Below are 21982 nucleotides of genomic sequence, written 5' to 3' on the forward strand. Positions count from 1 at the left end.
AAAACCCTATAAATGTGTGAAATGTAATTTAATGCACCCTACAATTGAGTGCACAAAACCTAAAGACTCTCTCCCAACATGTGTTCATTGTCTCCAGCATCACACAGCAAATTATAAAGGTTGTGCTGTATATCAACAACTTGTTCGCAAAAATCCGCTACATTACAATCGTGCTAAAGAGAGTACAAGTATCAACCCAGAAAATCACGCTCATTTAGGAAATGAAGCAAATTATACCGAAAACAATTCTAATGAACTCAACAACAATAAACGGTCACACTCAGACGTTTTAAAAGGTAACTATGAAAAGAATGGCGAAAATGCAATGGAAAAAATAGTGCAGCTACTAACTAAGCAAATAGAGTTAACAAACACGCTGCTTAATATGATGTCTCTACTCATAAATAAATTATGCAAGTAAATCTAAAGTTAGCAATATGGAATGCCAATGGCTTAACCCGTCACGCAAATGAAACAGAATTATTTTTAAACGAAAACTTTATTGACATAATGTTAGTCTCAGAAACTCATTTTACTACCAAAACCTATTTCAAAATTAAAAACTACGATTTAGTCACATGTAATCACCCAAGCAATAGGGCGCATGCTGGTTGTGCTGTGCTAGTAAGATCTAGTATAAAGTATGATGTGCTAGAACCAAAACAAACCACATCAATACAAGCCGCTGGAATCAAAATAAAAGCAAACAATTCCGACCTACAAATTTATGCATTGTATACACCTCCACGCCATACAATAAAACTGCTGAATATTAAAACTTGTTTAACTCTTTAGGACCTAGATTTTTAGTAGGAGGCGATTATAACGCGAAGCACCCCTGGTGGGGCTCACGTACTTCTAACCCAAAGGGAAGAGAGCTTTACAAATGTGTTGTTAAAAATAATTTTAGGACTTTGTCGACTGGTGAGCCTACGTATTGGCCCAGTGACTCATCGAAAATTCCAGATTTATTAGATTTCGCTGTGTACAATGGTATCCCAGCCCAATTACTAGAAGTAGTCAGTTCTGAAGAACTAAGCTCCGATCATTCTCCTATCATTATTAGTTACGACACTCTAACTAGCCTGAGACAACAGAAGTACAAAGCATTAAGCAGTAAGAGTCAAATTAGTATTTTTCAAGACTGGTTAACTAAAAATTTAAAACTTAATATATCAATTAAAACTTCAGTTGAACTAGATAATGCAGTGGAATATTTCACAAATCAAATTCACGAAGCGGCCTTTGTTTCTACTCCCCAAACGAGTAATGAGTTTAAATCTCGTAGCTGTATGCATGCAAGAGGTGAGATAAGAGCACTAATTAAGCATAAGAGACGCCTTCGGAAAAAATGGCAAACTACCAGAAATCCAATAGACAAAACTGCACTAAATAGAGTTACAACTCAGGTTAAGGAAAAACTAATAGAATTCAAAAATAAATCAGTATCAGATTATATACACAGCTTAAATGATAGAAATGTGGATGACCATAAGATCAGGAATGCTACGAAATACCTCAAATGTCCCAAAAAGAGAAATGCGCCTATAAAAGATATAACAACGTTTGGTGTAGGACAGATAAGAGTAAGGCTAATGCATATGCTAAGTATCTAGAGACAACGTTTACTCCGTTTAGAAACCAAAGCAACAACGATTATGATGTGCTTGCATCTCTGGATACTCCATGTCAATTATCTCTACCGATAAAACATATTACACCGAAAGAAATTTCTTCTGAGATCAAAAACTTGAGTAACAATAAATCTCCTGGGTATGATAAAATTGACGCCAAAGTGGCCAAGTGCTTACCGAAAAAAGGAATCATGTTCTTAACTCTGATATATAACTCAATATTAAGATTAAACTATTTTCCCACGCAATGGAAGTGCGCCGAAATAGTTATGGTTCTTAAAGCGACAAAACCTGAAAATCAAATATCTTCTTACAGGCCAATCAGTTTATTGACACTATTCTCCAAAATATTTGAAAGACTATTTTTGCGCAGATTATTCCCAATACTGAAAGAAAATATGGTAATACCCGAACATCAATTTGGTTTTCGCCGATATCATGGTACACCCGAACAATGCCACCGCGTTGTTAATTTCATAACGGATTCATTTGAAAGAAAGGAATACTGCTCTGCCGCATTTTTGGAGGTACAGCAAGCATTTGACAAAGTATGGCATCAAGGCCTGTTATATAAATTAAAAAATATACTTCCTACACCTTTTTATCTAACACTAAAGTCTTACCTTGCCGAAAGATCATTTTACGTTAGAGTGAATGAAGAAATATCTGAAATAGGACAAATTAAAGTTGGAGTACCACAGGGCAGCGTACTGGGCCCTATACTATATACCATTTTTACATCTGATATACCCGAAACCGAAAATATTCTAATTGCTACATATGCTGATGACACCGCTATCCTAGCATCAAGTCAGTCTCCAATTGATGCAACTAATCTAGTTCAGAGAGAATTAAACGATATACAGACGTGGCTGGACCGATGGAAAATAAAAGTAAACACAAACAAATCTGTACACGTTTTGTTTTCACTTAGAAGGAAAGACTGCCCTTCACTGCAGCTAAATGGTGATATAATTCCCAAACATGACAGTGTCAAATATCTTGGTATACATTTGGACAAACGGCTAACTTGGAAATGCCATATTCAAGCCAAAAGTAAACAACTAAAGATACAAACCACCAAACTTTACTGGCTACTAGGCCCGAAATCACCGTTAGATCTTAAAAATAAAATTTTAATATATAAGGCCATACTAAAGCCAGTATGGACCTACGGAGTACAACTGTGGGGTACTGCTAGCAATTCGAACATAGAAATTCTACAAAGATACCAGTCAAAAACTTTAAGATTAATTACTGGTGCACCCTGGTTCCTTACTAATAAAGCCATTCATTCTGATCTAGAAATTCCTTTTATAAAAATGAAATTAAAAGAATTAGTACAAAATATTTACAGAGAATAAGTAATCATGATAACGGGCTAGCAGTTGCATTATTTGATGGATCTAATGAAATTATTAGACTTAAAAGGCATCATGTATTAGACCTTCCCTTTAGAATTTAATAACTAAATGTAAAACTAAAATATTAAAATGTAACTTAGATGTCTGAATATAAGCTCAGATTTATGTAAGTTGCATAATTGTAAGCACATATATTATTATTGACCTCAATGGAGTTCAATAATATAAATCACTTTTCTTAGTCATAAGTTATAGAATTTGCTTATTATTTTAAAATAGATTGCAAATAAACAAATTATACAAAAAAAAAAAAAAAAATTTACCAGCCCCATGATATATGTACATTATACTGGGTCGATTTATTAACCGATATCGTGTAATCGATTTTTCGATAGGATTTGGGCTCAGGAAAAAAAGTTCCACTACGCATACCCAAAAAAAATAATTTTCGAGCCTGCGAAATTTCATCGATTTTTTATGCATTTGTTTTCATTTTCAAGGCTCCAAATCATTTTTTATGTATTTTTTTCGTTCAATTGGCAAATGCAAAATTGGTAAATGCAGTTTTTTAAAAAAAAAATTTCTTTTATGGAGATTTAGAAGAATTTTGGTCGAACATCGTGGTAAATTTTTTTTCCTGAGCCCACACCTATCGAAAAATCGATGGCGCGATATCGGTTAACTTTCGTCCATACAAATCGACCCAAACCAATGTACATACACATATGTAGATATAAGCGATGTGCGTAAGATAAGCATTATTTTCTTTTATTTTTTTTATTCGAATAGCTCGTTACGGGCTTGTTTTCCCCCTTTTTTTGTTCATTCTCTGTTTTAAGTTTAGTTTTGTTTCTTGCTGTTGTTGTTAGTGTGTCGATTGCATTATTAGGGTACCCACTATTTCTTTCTGTGTTTTTTATTATTATATAGATGTTGTTAAGGTAAATATATAACACTATGCGACAAAATCAACTTTTTTCTGGGTATTGGACCAAACCACCTTTTTTGAGGCTTAAGTATAAAAAGTACTACCTCCGTTTTCCTAAGTCAGCCTCCAAAAAATAGATATCGTCTTTCGGAATTCGAAATTCTACATTTCGAAATTTTATTATTTTTTTTTTTTTGTTAACGCGGTCAGCAAAATAAAGAAGTAAATATGTGGTCGTGGCCCGCTCTTTTCCTTTATTAGAAAGGCTGAATTTTTTTTTTTTTTGAGAAATTTAGTATAACAGCTGTTATACGAGGTGAAAAGTTAGAACTTCGAAAATATGAAAAACCTTATATTTCCGAATTTTCGCTACACTTATCAAAAATCTTAGTATTTCTGTGAAGGTAGTTAAATGGCCTTTATTCTGATATGCATATCTTTAAAGAAAAATTTGGCAAAACCCCTGTTTAAGCGAAAAAATTCGTTTTTTTACCAAAAATTTATTTTAACCAACACAATTTCTAGCTGTTAAAACTATTGAATATTAAATAAATCATAAACTTGCATTAAATGTGCTATTTTCAAATCAAGGCACTGCGTTTTTATACTTTTGAGCTTTTAACAGTACTTATGTCCACTGTGCTCCCCAAAAAATTATGACGATCATTTATGCCATGATTTAAATGTGTGTAAAACGACAACTAAACCAGTCCCTACATAAAAACTTTGTAAAATAAAATTAAATAAAGCTTGACTACACAGTAGAACTGCAGTTAAACTTGTGTTTTGTTAAGCTAAATTTATTAAAAGATATACATATCACAAATGATTTTACATATTTTTTGAAACAAGATTATTTTCTTAATCTACACCGTTAAGGCCTTGGTCACCGTCAATTTCGTTCCCGTCCTCGTCCAAGCTTTCCTCAGGAATCTTTAGCCACCAACATATATCAGTTATCATGGCGTTTAGCTTTTTGCCTTTGTATAGAGACTCCATTGGTATAGTTTTTTGGTGGAAGCCTTCTCCATGTTCATCAGATTAGGTAGAAAGTTGTCTCTCTAACCAGTCGAGATGAGCATGCATCAAATGCACTTTTAAAGACATATGAACGTGTTCTTTTAAAAACACTTCCACTAGGTTGTTGACATACTCTCGAAAATTGTCATCACACTGATTTCCAAGAACCTTAGTAATAACAACCTTTAACGCACCCCAATAAATCGCAGCATTAGTATTTAAGGTTTTAGTGAAATCTTCGCTTTTTATCATCCTACGAATCTCCGGAGCTGGTATTGTGCACTTTTATAAAATATTTGGTGCTACTGATTGAGTACTAAATCTCAGCTCTTCTCATTTACTCGCTTTAAAAGCATCGCACACTTGACCATCATTTGTTGGGAAGCACAGTGGACATAAGTACTGTTAAGAGCTCATAAGTATAAAAACGCAGTGCTTTGATCTGAAAAAAGCACATTTAATGCAAGTTTATGATTTATTTAATATTCAATAGTTTTAGCAGCTGTAAATTGTGTTGGTTAAAATAAATTTTTGATAAAAAAAGGAACTTTTTCGCTTCAACAGGGGCTTTGCCAAATTTTTCTTCATAAAGTTTAAAGATATGCACATCAAAATAAAGGCCATTTAACCACCTTCATAGCAATATTAAGATTTTTTATATGGGTTGCATAAATTCGGAAATATGAGGTTTTTCATATTTTCGAAGTTCTGTTTCACCTCGTATAACAGCATTCAGCCATTCAAATAAAAGAAAAAGGCGGGCCACGACCACATTTTTACTTTTTTAATTTGCTGACCGCGTTAACGAGAATAAAAAATATTAAATTTCGAAATGTAGAATTTTGAAACCCGATATCTATTTTTTGGAGGCTAACTTCGAAAAACGGAGATAGTACTTTCTCTACTTAAGCCTCAATCTCTACAAAAATATGGGTTTGGTCCAGTACCCAGCCGGCTGTTGCACAATGTAATAGCAGAGACCACCTTCGTGACAAATTTCGACATGTACCCCTTTTCATTTATGGCTTACAAAATTTTTAGTTTTTTTTCTCTACTTGTGTGCCACCATAAAGTTTTATCAGTTTAGCTCTCTTTGAAAATGATTTCTCGCTTTTTTCCATTTTTTCGAAATTTCGATATTATTTTTTTTTTAATGGGCGTGGTCGCCAACCGATTATGTCAGTTTTTATAAAGTGTATGTATGTGTGAAAGCAAGGTCACGCCAAATTTCAACACGATATCTTCATACACTTTTGATTCACGGGTTGCAAAACTTTTAAATTTCCTTCTTCTGAATGTTCTCCTCCTCCTTCCAAAGTTTTTCCAAATTGCTATATCTGGTCTTAAATTCAACCCACACATCAAGTTTCACCACTTTATAGGTTTTTGGTATTAAATTGGGCAACTTTTTCCATTTTTCGAAATTTTCGCTATCGAAAATTGGGCTAGGTAATCGCACGAACCCATCTATTCTGGGTCAAGATACGCCAGTATATCGAATGTCATAGAGATTTCCGTTGTCCAACCAAAGTTATAATACTCTTGTTTACAAGTACATGCTGGGTATAAACATTACTATAAACCGTCTTAACTCATAAATTTTCTAATATGTAATTATAATGTTACCTGAAGCGGCCACATCTGCTACTGGCTTTTGCTGCTCATGAGCCATAAAACCCACAACTGAGAATATCACGAAACCTGCAAACATACTTGTGCTTGAATTTACTGAGCATACAATTAAAGCATCCCTAAAAAGGAAGAAAAATTAAAAAAAAAAACATTCCACGGAAGATGCAATTAAGAAGTTACTTGTAAACGTTGTTGGTAAATTTATTATAACTTCCCAGTGCAACCAATGTTCCCAGGCCAAGCCCATAGGAAAAGAAAATTTGTGTAACTGCATCGATCCAAACCTGTTTTTATAAAATTACTATCCAAACAAAGAAATATGTCATATGTGCAATGCTTACTTCTGATTCTGCAAGCTTTGAAAAGTGTGGTATAATATAGAACTTAATGCCTTCAATTGCCCCTGGTAGAGTTATACCGCGAATAAGAAGTATGGTTAATAGAACATATGGGAATAGTGCAGTGAAGTAAACAATCTTTCCGGTCCATTTGACACCTTTCCATATACAAAAGTAACACATAATCCATACTAGTAAAAGTGTACCCGCCAATTCCCATCGTATACTGCCAATATGTTCGATTCCATCAGATATTTGTAGTGCGCGCCGCCTTAATAAAGCAACAACATGTATTTTAAACAAAGTATTACATAAGTATTGTATAAGTAATCACTCTGAAGCAGACATATTAGGTTGTATCGCGAGAAAAGTTTAGTGTACGTAAGTTATGTTTAAAAATGCATGCCTAATACAAAATTTGGGCATACAAACTTTAATTTTTATTATAGCACCACCTATGGCTTTAAATGATAAGATTTATTCAATCTAATATTTTAACCTGCATTGTACCCACTGTAGTTTTATTTGACATTTTACTTTTTCATATTGAAAAGCTATAAAGGGGACACATGCACAGTTTCAACTTTTGTGAAGCCTTTCAGCCACAAAGAAAATTATACTTTGTTTTTGTTTTTATCGGCCTATTGATATATCATTCAAGGTTCGAATCGAGCTCAAGGCCAGAACAATAATTTTTTTTTTTTCTAATGATAATTATTGTTATTTTTTAATTTTTCTAAATTTGAAAAATTGTATTTTGTTTTTGGAATAGTAAGTAGAACATTTTTCAGACAACCTGCCATAGCTGCGCAGATAGATCCATTTCGAAGGGTGCTAAGCCTTCATCATCAGTACGCTTTAGGCAAGCTGCGCTAACCATTTAGCTATACAGCGGTGGTTTGTTTGACTGGCAAATTTGCTACTTCTATTCCTTTTTACCAACTATATTTATTCAGTGTTGCGCCATCTGGTGCAAAACACTGAATAAATATAGTTGGTAAAAAGGAATAGAAGTAGCAAATTTGCCAGTCAAACAAACAAGGCTTAGCACCCTTCGAAATGGATCTATCTGCGCAGCTATGGCAGGTTGTCTGAAAAATTTTCTACTTACTATCCCAAAAACAAAATACAATTTTTCAAATTTAGAAAAATTAAAAAATAACAATAATTATCATTAGAAAAAAAAAAATTATTGTTCTGGCCTTGAGCTCGATTCGAACCTTGGAAAATTATACTTTTTCGAACGAAATATGTATATACATTTTGACATGTTTTAGAAAGAAAAGCCATATTTCAATATTTTTTATTTTAATTTATTTTAATGCGTTTTTTGTTTCACTTACGTTTGGCAATAAAAATCTAAACTTGATCTTAAAAAACATCTATCATCCATTAATTTAAAAACTACTCCCACCTTAAAATATTTTCCTACCTAAAAACTACATGACATACACTCAGAAAAAATAGTTCTAAAACGACAAAACAAGTTCAAAATTAAGAAAATTCCTTGACAAAAGTCTGTTAAACACGTCTTTTTTTAACTCGTGATAAGTGATAGAACTTGTAGAAAAAGTATCAATACCGGTACCCATACAAAACACACGGATCAAAGTATCAATGCTAGTGCTCATACTCAGTAAAAGGTATAGAGTATTCTCGATCCAAATTAGTACTTCGGAATGTTTACCAAAAGTGAAAAAGTAGGTCGTGTGTTTTGATTTTAATATAAAACAAGTAAGGAAGTCTAAGTTCGAGTGAAACCGAACATTACATACCCAGCTGTACACTTGAAATGTTGTGTGCTTAATAGTGTTACAATGCTGCGCAATAATACATATACATATGGTTCCATTCTGAACTTATTTTTCTTTGAATTATGGCTCCCGAAGCATAGAAAATTTCTTAGTCATAAAAGGGGCGGTGCCACGCCCATTTTTTTAAATTTGAAGTTTTGCCTATTTATTGTTATAAATTCACTTGGGAAATTAAATACCATTGATATAAACCTCTCTTTTGCAAAGATATAGCTTATTTTATTCGTCCACGACCCTTTTAAAAATCTTTTATATAAAAGTGGGCGTAGTCCATAACCGATTTCTTTAATTTTTCTTCAAAGTATACCTTATAGTAAAAGCAACCTCTCTGCCGAATTTGTAGGTAACGATTTTTGATTTACGATTAATAATATTTGTAAAATTGATTTTATCACAAGTGGGAAGTGCCACGCCCATTTAATAAAATTTTTTCAAATTTTTATTAAAAGTCTCAATATCAGCCCACACGTCAAATTTCAAAATTCTTGGCGTATTATTTTCTAAATAATCAGGGTTTTTGTGTTTTCCAAAATGTTATATATATAAAAAGTGGGAGTGGTTATCATCCGATTTTTCAATACCAATCTATTCTGGGTCCAGATAAGCCCGTGTACTAAATTTGGTGAAGATAGATCAATATTTACTCAAGTTATCGTGTTAACGGACAGACGGACGGACCGACAGACGGGCGGACAGACGGACGGACATGGCTCAATCAATTTTTTTTTTCGATATTGATGATTTTGATATATGGGTGTCTATATCTATCTCGATTCCTTTATACCTGTACAACCAACCGGTATCCAATCAAAGTTATAATACCCTGTGTACAAGTACAGCTGGGTATAACAAGTAAGGCAGTTTAAGTTTGGACGCAGCCGAACATTATATACCCATTTGTGTGCTCTTACATATATTTTAAGGATATATTTGAAAATATTTTTGATCGACTTATGGCGTTTAAAAAAAATTCAGTTAGAACAAGTTTTTCTAAACAGGGTCGCCCCTCGGCAGCGGTTTGGCAAGTAAGCCGAATATACTTCTCCCATGAAAAGCTTCCCAGTGAAGATTCATCTGCCTTGCAGGTACCGTTCAGAATATCCATAAAAAATGTAGCACGACGCAAATTGCAAGAGAAAGGTCTAAATCTCCACGGAGGTAAATCGCGTATTTTTTATGGCATCAAACGTTTTGTGGGGAGATTAACTCAACAGAACTTTAAATACAACTTATTTACTTTGCACTGCCATCCATATATCTACTGGTTGTTGTTGTTGTAACAGCGCTTCGCCCCATTCAATAGGTGGAACCACTCACAAATTGTCATCAATATCCTCTAACAGGAGTCCAATGAAATCTGCAGTTTCAAGAGCGGTTTCCCATGCAATTGAAAAGATGGTGGTATTATGTCGGGACATGTCGCAGGCAGGACATACAGCTTCGATATGTAGAAGTTAAACAAAAGCGGCGATGGAACACCATTCTTTTTGGCTTAGATGCTACGTTCCCGAATTGCACCGATGTCTGCCGAACAGACAGATAATTTGCGGTCCACATTTTGAGACTAGGAGGAAGAGGGGACCCTTACAAGTCTTGCAGTAGCGTTCCGTGATTGACTGTATCAAAAGATTTTGATACGTCTATTTCTACTGGTAGTACGAGTATTGTTACGTACCATATATATTTTGAAAATTTTGTTAAGATTAAAACTGTAAGCCACTTTTCTTTAAAGTAGGATTGTCCGCTTTTGATCGTATCTATATATAATACCAAGGATCATATTTCCGGCGGCCGCCGTAGTGTGATGGTAGCGTGCTCCGCATTCCACACAGAACATCCTGGGCTCGAGCCCCGGGTAAAGCAACATCAAAATTTTAGAAACACGTTTTTTTTTTCAATTAGAGGAAAACTTTTCTAGAAGGGGTCGCCCCTTGGTAGTGTTTCGCAGGCTTACTTACTTACTTAATTGGCGCTTACCCGTTTAAACGGTCATGGCCGTCAAACAAGGCGCGCCAGTCGCTCCTTCTCTGTGCCAACCGGCGTGTTTCGCAAGCACGAGTATATTTCTGCCATGAAAAGCTCTCAGTGAAAACTCATCTGCCTAGCGTAGTCGGCATAAAATAAGAAGATCCCGTCTTAAATCTCTTCAGGGGCTATAGCCCCTCACATTTATTTCCGCCACATTGCAAGGTGATATCAACGGCTTTTGCTAACGGTTTGCAAAACTTTTAAATTTGCTTCTGCCTAATGTAGGCGGCGCCACACCAATTTTACAAAATTGTAATAAATTTATATTGTACATCGTAATTTTTTTTTATCCACTCATCCAATTTCACCACTTCAGCAGTATTTGTGCAAAGTATGTTCCTTTCCCCGTTTTTGAAAGTAGGCATGTATATAATTTGATTTAGACAATTTTCAATACCAATATGTCGTCGAAGATGCTGTAAAAGCTGCTAACTCCATCCACCAAAATTTCACAGTAGAACGAAAGCGCTCTCTTGCATGACAAGGTAAAATGTATTGAAATTTTATTTTTAGCAGGTTTTCATAGTTTTGTTGGAGTTAGTGATTCTGGATAATAAACACATACTTTTCTTTCACCACCACATGCAGAAATCATCTCCCGCTCCACCATTATCAAAAAGTTCGTTTAAGTTAAATGCGGAGCTTTTCCACATCGTCGAGAATCTCAATTTATGCTCAAGCTATTGTGTTAATGGACTGAACTTTGTTGATCTTAAACATGTAGACCATCGGCACTTGGTATAGTACCGGAGAAAAGTATCGAGGTAAGGTATCGATACTTTACTCAGTACTTGAAAAAAAGCATAGAGTACGAAACACTCGTGTATTTTTTGGAAAAGTATAGATACTCAGTGCTCGTATCGTTCTATCACTACTCGTGACCGATGAGCTTACTTTAAGAACAGTTTTTCCAAGGACACCGTTCGTATTTTATGACCAGTTAGGTATTGATGTGTGAATCATCTGTACTCATTTCAAGCACTATTTGTGCTTGATTTAAGATTTTTCATTCTCATGCTTTGAGAACGATTTGTGGTCGATTAACCACTTTTAGTTCTCAATTTAAGAACGGTTTGTGCTTGATTTTGGTGGGAGTGGGAAGGCATAAATAAGTACCACTTATTTTTTTTTTTTTTAATAAAAAATATTAGTAACAAAAAAATTATATTTTAAGTCAAAAAATTTGAGAAAAAATGCATAATATGCATTTTTTCATATACTTCTCTAATTGAGAAATTACATTGGTTTACAGCCAAAATTCACCAGAGACGCCATTATGAAATTCCTATGTAAAATTACCCCCTGATTCCGAAAATCAGTGTTATTTTTAATTCTATGTTAACGTTTTTGAGATATTTACGAAGTACCGGTTTTTCAAAAAAAAAAAAAAAATGGGTCCACTAAATCATATATATCTCAAAAACGAATTGAGCAATTCCAAAACGGTTTGAAGATTTTAAATGGTAATAAAAATACCACACTTTTTGCTAGGCCCTGCAGATTCAAAGATAACGAACAATCATTATGGATTTTTTCAATTTTTTTGCAGATTTTTTTTCTCTCTAATCTCTGTTTCATTACAAAAAAATAAGCTTTTATTCAACAAAATCGATGAACTAAAACAAAAGTTATAAGCATTCAAATAAATATATCCATATGGTAAAACTTAAGTACCCTACAAATAATAGCATATGTACACAAAAAGGTTCCCTATTTCTACAAAGAAAACACAAACTGCCTTAAAAATATGCTCTTGCTTGAAATGTACCTGGGTTTGAGAAAACGACACTAACAGTTTTTTGTATCTAATAATCCTTCGAAAATCTACCTGCTAACTAACTGATATACGAATACTAAAACATATGTATCAGTAGGGTACTTAAGTATTAATGGATAAATTTACTTGAATGCTTATAACTTTTGTATTAGTATATCGATTTTGTTGAGTGTAACCTTATTTTTTTGTATTAAAACAGAACTTAGAGAAAAAAAGAAAAATCTGCAAAAAAATAAAAATTTTTCGAGATCCTTCCTCGCAAAGTACAAATTTTTTTATATTTTTACAAAAAAAATTTTAAAAATCCGTAATGATTGTTTATTGTCTTTGAACCTGCAGGGCCAGGCAAACAGTGTGGTATGCACAGTTTATAGCAAATTTTATTACTTTTTAAAAGCTCCAAACTGTTTTGAAATTGCTCAATTCGTCCTTGAGATATATATGATTAAGTGGACCAAATATTTTTTTTTTTAACGGTAATTCGTAAATATCTCAAAAACGTTACCATAGAATGAAAAATAACCTTGATTTTCGGAATCAGGGGGTGATTTTACATAGGAATTTCATAATGGCATCTCTGATGCGAAAAAAAAATTGGAATTTGTGATCCAGTGTTATTCTGATTTGATGACGTAATCTGCATATATACTTAAAACATTTCATAACAAGCTTGAGAATTACCTGTGCATATATAAATGGAAAATCGAGTTGAACGCAAAATAAGAGTAAATCAAAACAGATAGTAAAAAAATTGTTTTAAGAATTTAATTTCATATTCTGACGGTGGTCACACTCGCGCCTCGCGATCGCAACCGCAACATCATAAACGCTGGGCCACAACGACTGCTTGATAGCTTGTGCCAAATGTTGTATTTACCAGGGTTGAGTCATTTTGAAATGAAACAAATCAAAATAAAAAATAAAAAATTATTCGTCATTTTAAATTTTTTGATTGATGAATAAAAAGTTATTTTTTATTCAAGCATTTCTTGAATAATGAATAACATTTTCTCGTTATTCAAAATATTCTAATTGGTGATAAACGCCCATTCTTATTTTTGCAAATTTTGAATAAAGAGTTTAGTTATTATTCATTATTTATAAAATATGGAATAACAATAAAATTTTAGTTTTTATTCAGTTATTCAAAAATAAAAAAATAAACCATCGAGATGCCCTCAAAATATACCCATATGCGCAACCAGTTCGCGTGTAGTTCTGAAGCTTCTTAGGGTAATATTGAGATGATTTTGGGGAGTATTCGCGGGGTTTTTTGGGGGCCATTTGGGTGTAATTTCTGGGACACTTTGGCATGGTTTAGGGGAGTACCTCGGGGTCCTCCCGGGGTCATTCCGTGACCTTTTTGGGACTCCCTCGGGGTCAGTTGGGGGTCATTTCGGGATGGTTTTGGGGAGTCCCTAGGGGTCATTTCGGGGTCATTTGGGGTTCATTTCGGGATGGTTTTGGGGACTCCCTCGGGGTCATTTCGGAGTCATTTGGGGGTCATTTCGGGATGGTTTTGGGGAGTCCCTAGGGGTCATTTGGGGTCATTCCGGGATCTTTTTGGGGACTCCCTCGGGGTCATTTGGGGGTCCTCCCGGGGTCATTCCGTGACCTTTTTGGGACTCCCTCGGGGTCTATCGTGGGTCATTCCGGGATCTTTTCGGGGACTTCCTCGGGGTCATTTCGGGGTCATTAGGGGGTCATTTCGGGATGGTTTTGGAGACTCCCTCGGGGTCATTTGGGGGTCATTCGTTGGTCATTCCGGGATATTTTTGGGGACTCCCTCGGGGTCATTTCGGAGTCATTTGGGGGTCATTTCGGGATCTTTTGGGGACTCTCTCGGGGTCATTTGGGGGTCATTCCGGGATCTTTTTGGGGACTCTCTCGGGGTAATTTCGGGATGGTTTTGGGGACTCCCTAGGCGTCATTTGGGGTCATTCCGGGATCTTTTTAGGGACTCCCTCGGGGTCATTTGGGGGTCCTCCCGGGGTCATTCCGGGATCTTTTTGGGGACTCCCTCGGGGTCATTCGTGGGTCATTCCGGGATCTTTTCGGGGACTCCCTCGGGGTCATTTGGGGGTCATTTCGGGATGGTTTTGGGGACTCCCTCGGGGTCATTTGGGGGTCTTTCGTGGGTCATTCCGGGATCTTTTTGGGGACTCTCTCGGGGTCATTTGGAGGTCATTCCGGGATCTTTTTGGGGACTCTCTCGGGGTCATTTCGGGATGGTTTTGGGGAATCCCTCGGGGTCATTTGGGGGCCATTTCGGGATGGTTTTGGGGACTCCCTCGGGGTCATTTGGGGGTCATTTCGGGATGGTTTTGGGGACTCCCAAGGGGTTATATGGGATTAATTTCGTGATGAGGTATGACATTCTTGGAAAAAAATCCCTTGTTTTAAAAGTTTTCTGGGATGTGGCGCATTCAAATCGGCAGCCGAGATTGGGTGATATTCCATTCGGGCTTCGATATATGTATGTAGTTCAATACACTTTAGTAGCATACTTTTAACATTGAAATATGTAGTTTTTGAGTGTATAATCAAGGTTCAAAACCTGTACATCTCATAGGTCAAAAAAAATTTTATTTGATTTTAAAAAAGTTTAATTTGATTTGAAAAAAGTTTCTTTTGACCTGAAATTGTTATATGGAGTAATTTGAATGTATGCGCAGTTAAAAATGTCGCCAAAAGTAATCCGCAAATTTATGACTTGGAGACACAGTTTTCCAAGTTTGCTTCTGGGTATTTAGCGCTCTATCAGGAGCTATTGAACGGTTGGGCAAACCCATGCATAACGGTTGCCACTTTGGTCCATTTGGACCAAAAATGGTCCTTTCCAACCACGTTTGGCCCGATGAAGTTGGAATTTTTTTTTTTTAGGAGATATTTGCAAACAAAATTGAAAATTTTCACGTGGTTGTTGTAATTTTGATGATTTTGTTGTACCCACAAGAAAAACTGGGTAAAAGTGTTTTGCGCGGATATAGATTTGGTCTCCAAGCCGGTGTTGGACCCACCCAATGTATTTTTTATAAGCGCGGCCGAAGACCGCCAATGCAGAAAGGTATTCTGCGCAAAAATACTATGGATCCCACCCCCCGTTTCGGAGCGATCCGGGGCCATTTTGCGTTTTTTGGAAATATCTTTTGACAGAAATAAAATTTGGAATTTCCGCTTTCGGATTCGTGGTCCTGGGATCAAAACGCGTCTTTTGACACCTCTCCCGATATTTTTGGACGAGTTTTAGCAATTGTGAACTAAAGTAGAGAATTACCCTTTTATTTTCGGACTTATAAAATAAATATCCGGATTTTATTTCTTTATGTAGATTTTTTTGAAAAAGGATGCATGATTCGTCATGAAAATGCTATGAGTATCCCCGGAATCCCATACAACTTCAACCAAGGAATAGTTTTTAACCGGACTTTTTCGAGTAAAGAAAAAAAGCCTATGAAAATGAGTCACTGATTATAACTAATCGTTATACTATAGTTTTGTCACTATCTTTCGTCTTTCTTAGTTTTATGTCAAAAATTAATTCTGAGTAATAGGAAAATAAAAATAATAATTTTATTGTGGATTTTTTAATAACTATAATAATTATACCTCCGTGCTACTTTTTTTAAAATGTTCTTATAAATCGGTGATTCTGCTGATTCTCGAACAACGTAGTGAATTATTTCGAGTCTCAAAAGTGTATCGCAAATAATCGACAAGCATCGGTACAATTCAGGTACGCAACATCTAAGCCCAGAGGAATTAGGTAAGGGGTACCACAGGGTGGTGTCCTATCCTCGCTTCTGTTTAACTTCTATATATCGAAGCCCCTCAGGTCCCGGGCCACCCATCGATGAGATAGGTAATAAAATAGACAACTATCTCCTGATCTCTCCAATTCTTTCGTTTCGCGAACCCTGACATTGTCACCGACCAAATCATCGGCGACTTTATTTATAACATGGATGGGCCAAATGTCGACCATATTGAACATCCACGTCGATGGCGTCACGCTACCGTCTGTCTTACACCCAAAACTCCTATGTGTGACGTTCGATTCCTAAAATCCATAGCCGTAATAAAATCCTCAAATCTCTTGCGGCGTTACTTGGGGTAAAGATAAAGAAACGATCATTACCACTTACAAAGCAATTGGCTAGCCGATAGCACGCTACGCCTCCCCGATGTAATCGCCAAGCCTAAAGACTACTCAGTGTAAAAAGCTACAGGCCTGCCAAACTACTGCCCTTAGAACCGCCTCGGGTTGTCTTCTTATGTCCCCAGAACACCATTTACACAATGAGGCGAGAATACTCCCCATTAGGGAGAGAAATTAGATGCTAACCAAACAGTTCCGGTTGAATACCCAGAAACATGGGAATCCCAACAGACATCTGATTGATGAACCAACACCGCCCAGGGGCTTAAGGAGTAGTCTCCGTAAGCATTATGAGGAAATACGGCACCTGACAACACAGCCGTATGAACCCAAAAAATACAAGTAGGTCCTCAGTGAACTCCACAAACAGGCGTCAGACTTTTATGCCAGGAATTGCCCGGTGAATCCAGTACTCAAAGAACAATACCCAAAACTTTCAGAAGAGAAACGCAACTTCGATCTGGATACTGTAACAGGTTAAACTATTACCTATTCAGAATCAACCCCGATATACAAAACATATGTCCATCTTTTAACGTGTCCCCACGTGACACCAACCATCTCTTCAACTGTATTGTCGAACCAAGTCCTCTAACACTCCTCAATTATGATCCACCCCTGTTGAAACAGCAAGTTTCCTTGGACTTCCGTTAGAGGATATTGGTGAAAATTTGTGATCGGTCGCACCTATTGGATGGGGCGAAGCACTGCCACGACAACAACGACATCAGTTCACAGCCCCGTTTGCCTATGCAAAGTATTCATTTTTTCGATAGTGCAAAGAAGAACATCTTTGATTGCTAAAACAATGTTGTGGTTTTAGCAGCTATTTGTCAAGACGGTATTATCGAAGAATTACAAGTTACGCGGTGGTGACGCCCTATTTGCCTGAAGTGTCCACATGGTTAAAACCCAACAGGAATTACATGCTAAGCATTTCGTTGCAGTTTTTAATTTCAAGATCAGATATACTGCAACCTTACCGCTGTGCTTTCAAGAGTCGTTTGCGTTACCATCACCTTAAAAGTCTCAAAAAAAAAAAAGAAAACGTTACAGTATTATTTTAATATTTTAATATAACAAAGAACCTTTATAAAGAGCTGTTACACTTTCAGTTAGCCTAATATCTAGTCTGATTAAAAATGATGTAACCACGTCAGCTCTTGAACTATTTCACAACTTACAAAACACATCTTCCACTTACCTACCATCACAGATCTCATCAAATGCCAACATAATATTTTCTAATACCAAACGTTTTTCTACATACAGTTAGAAGGAAGTTTTTGTCATAGTACTTGGCGAAAATGCGATTGCCATAATTGTCCATGATGCACATGCCTTTGATGACATTCAATGTCGGCTCCTGAATCTCTATGCCAGGAATTGCCCTGCGAACCCCGTTCTTAAAGTTAAATAACCCAAACTCGCAGAGAAGGAAAGCAGAAGGGAGACGCGAGTCACTCTAGCTCAACTTCAATCTGGATACCTGTTACATGTTAAATTGTTACTTATCCAGAATCAACCCCGACATACAATTTGAAGGAACATTGAAGCAATTTTATAATGAAGTTCGAACAAGAAATCTTGAAACAAAATTTGGTTGAAGGAGGCTAAAGTGATACACTCAGGCATATGTTTGTTTTCTTTTATAAATTTATTTTTACATGTTCACAAAAATCAATAATAACAATAATAAACACTTTACATAAAAATATTACCAAACAATATTAATAATCTATTGATTTATTGCTTTACACTGTTTTCTCCATAGATGAAGTTTTCTCCATTGTTTACAATTGTTTGTAACATTTGTCAGGTGTTTCCCTGCAATATTGCCAGCTCGTTAAAACGATGTTATTCCGAAAAAATTGCACTGCAAACTTTTCCGAAATAACAAAATTAATAAGTGGTTATACTGGCTACGTATTGGGCTTGACAGTCTCAGTGAATACGCAGTGAATACGTAGTGACTACGTAAGAGAACGAACGCGAAAACGTAAGAAGTTATATAATACGAATTCTGGGTGAATGTGAATGTGAGTGAATGCGACGCAAACATTCACTGTGACATACATAATAAGGGCCTTTATTTTAATGCGTTTTTTGTTTCACTTACGTTTGGCAATAAAAATCTAAACTTGATCTTAAAAAAACATCTATCATCCATTAATTTAAAAACTACTCCCACCTTAAAATATTTTCCTACCTAAAAACTACATGACATACACTCAGAAAAAATAGTTCTAAAACGACAAAACAAGTTCAAAATTAAGAAAATTCCTTGACAAAAGTCTGTTAAACACATCTTTTTTTAACTCGTGATAAGTGATAGAACTTGTAGAAAAAGTATCAATACCGGTATCCATACAAAACACACGGATCAAAGTATCAATGCTAGTGCTCATACTCAGTAAAAGGTATAGAGTATTCTCGATCCAAATTAGTACTTCGGAATGTTTACCAAAAGTGAAAAAGTAGGTCGTGTGTTTTGATTTTAATATAAAACAAGTAAGGAAGTCTAAGTTCGAGTGAAACCGAACATTACATACCCAGCTGTACACTTGAAATGTTGTGTGCTTAATAGTGTTACAATGCTGCGCAATAATACATATACATATGATTCCATTCTGAACTAATTTTTCTTTGAATTATGGCTCCCGAAACATAGAAAATTTCTTAGTCATAAAAGGGGCGGTGCCACGCCCATTTTTTTAAATTTGAAGTTTTTCCTATTTATTGTTATAAATTCACTTGGGAAATTAAATACCATTGATATAAACCTCTCTTTTGCAAAGATATAGCTTATTTTATTCGTCCACAACCCTTTTAAAAATCTTTTATATAAAAGTGGGCGTAGTCCATAACCGATTTCTTTAATTTTTCTTCAAATTATACCTTATAGTAAAGGCAACCTCTCTGCCGAATTGGTAGGTAACGATTTTTGATTTACGATTAATAATATTTGTAAAATTGATTTTATCACAAGTGGGAAGTGCCACGCCCATTTAATAAAATTTTTCCAAATTTTTATTAAAAGTCTCAATATCAGCCCACACGTCAAATTTCAAAATTCTCGGCGTATTATTTTCTAAATAATCAGGGTTTTTGTGTTTTCCAAAATGTTATATATATAAAAAGTGGGAGTGGTTATCATCCGATTTCGCTAATTTTCAATACCAATCTATTCTGGGTCCAGATAAGCCCGTGTACTAAATTTGGTGAAGATAGATCAATATTTACTCAAGTTATCGTGTTAACGGACAGACGGACGGACCGACAGACGGGCGGACAGACGGACGGACATGGCTCAATCAATTTTTTTTCGATATTGATGATTTTGATATATGGGTGTCTATATCTATCTCGATTCCTTTATACCTGTACAACCAACCGGTATCCAATCGAAGTTATAATACCCTGTGTACAAGTACAGCTGGGTATAACAAGTAAGGCAGTTTAAGTTTGGACGCAACCGAACATTATATACCCATTTGTGTGCTCTTACATATATTTTAAGGATATATTTGAAAATATTTTTGATCGACTTATGGCGTTTAAAAAAAATTCAGTTAGAAAAAGTTTTTCTAAACAGGGTCGCCCCTCGGCAGCGGTTTGGCAAGTAAGCCGAATATACTTCTCCCATGAAAAGCTTCCCAGTGAATATTCATCTGCCTTGCAGGTACCGTTCAGAATATCCTTAAAAAATGTAGCACGACGCAAATTGCAAGAGAAAGGTCTAAATCTCCACGGAGGTAAATCGCGTATTTTTTTATGGCATCAAACGTTTTGTGGGGAGATTAACTCAACAGAACTTTAAATAGAACTTATTTACTTTGCACTGACATCCATATATCTACTGGTTGTTGTTGTTGTAACAGCGCTTCGCCCCATCCAATAGGTGGAACCACTCACAAATTGTCATCAATATCCTCTAACAGGAGTCCAATCAAATCTGCAGTTTCAAGAGCGGTTTCCCATGCAATTGAAAAGATGGTGGTATTATGTCGGGACACGTCGCAAGCAGGACATACAGCTTCGATATGTAGAAGTTAAACAAAAGCGGCGATGGAACACCATTCTTTTTGGCTTAGATGCTACGTTCCCGAATTGCACCGATGTCTGCCGAACAGACAGATAATTTGCGGTCCACATTTTGAGACTAGGAGGAAGAGGGGACCCTACAAGTCTTGCAGTAGCGTTCCGTGGTTGACTGTATCAAAAGATTTTGATACGTCTATTTCTACTGGTAGTACGAGTATTGTTACGTACCATATATATTTTGAAAATTTTGTTAAGATTAAAACTGTAAGCCACTTTTCTTTAAAGTAGGATTGTCCGCTTTTGATCGTATCTATATATAATACCAAGGATCATATTTCCGGCGGCCGCCGTAGTGTGATGGTAGCGTGCTCCGCATTCCACACAGAACATCCTGGGCTCGAGCCCCGGGTAAAGCAACATCAAAATTTTAGAAACACGTTTTTTTTTTCAATTAGAGGAAAACTTTTCTAGAGGGGGTCGCCCCTTGGTAGTGTTTCGCAGGCTTACTTACTTACTTAATTGGCGCTTACCCGTTTAAACGGTCATGGCCGTCAAACAAGGCGCGCCAGTCGCTCCTTCTCTGTGCCAACCGGCGTGTTTCGCAAGCACTCCGAGTATATTTCTGCCATGAAAAGCTCTCAGTGAAAACCCATCTGCCTAGCGTAGTCGGCATAAAATAAGAAGATCCCGTCTTAAATCTCTTCGGAGGCTATAGCCCCTTACATTTATTTCCGCCACATTGCAAGGTGATATCAACGGCTTTTGCTAATGGTTTGCAAAACTTTTAAATTTGCTTCTGCCTAATGTAGGCGGCGCCACACCAATTTTACAAAATTGTAATAAATTTATATTGTACATCGTAATTTTTTTTTATCCACTCATCCAATTTCACCACTTCAGCAGTATTTGTGTAAAGTATGTTCCTTTCCCCTTTTTTGAAAGTAGGCATGTATATAATTTGATTTAGACAATTTTCAATACCAATATGTCGTCGAAGATGCTGTAAAAGCTGCTAACTCCATCCACCAAAATTTCACAGTAGAACGAAAGCGCTCTCTTGCATGACAAGTGAAAATGTATTGAAATTTTATTTTTAGCAGGTTTTCATAGTTTTGTTGGAGTTAGTGATTCTGGATAATAAACACATACTTTTCTTTTACCACCACATGCAGAAATCATCTCCCGCTCCACCATTATCAAAAAGTTCGTTTAAGTTAAATGCGGAGCTTTTCCACATTGTCGAG

The 21982-nt window shown here is 36.0% G+C and overlaps 1 protein-coding gene across 1 annotated transcript in view; it reads right to left on the bottom strand.

Annotated features, from left to right (window-relative positions):
• Positions 1-21982, bottom strand: part of Gat (GABA transporter) — a 1840468-nt gene that overhangs the window by 1069220 nt on the left and 749266 nt on the right. Inside the window, exons 5-7 of the mRNA XM_067758099.1 lie at positions 6920-7187; positions 6759-6862; positions 6573-6697 (exon numbers count right to left, since the gene is read on the bottom strand). Coding sequence (XP_067614200.1) covers positions 6573-6697; positions 6759-6862; positions 6920-7187 — 497 coding nt within the window. The remainder of the gene's footprint in view (positions 1-6572; positions 6698-6758; positions 6863-6919; positions 7188-21982) is intronic.

The sequence above is a fragment of the Eurosta solidaginis genome, chromosome X, assembly GCF_040869045.1.
Source record: "Eurosta solidaginis isolate ZX-2024a chromosome X, ASM4086904v1, whole genome shotgun sequence".
In the NCBI taxonomy this organism is placed as follows: Eukaryota; Metazoa; Arthropoda; class Insecta; order Diptera; family Tephritidae; genus Eurosta; species Eurosta solidaginis.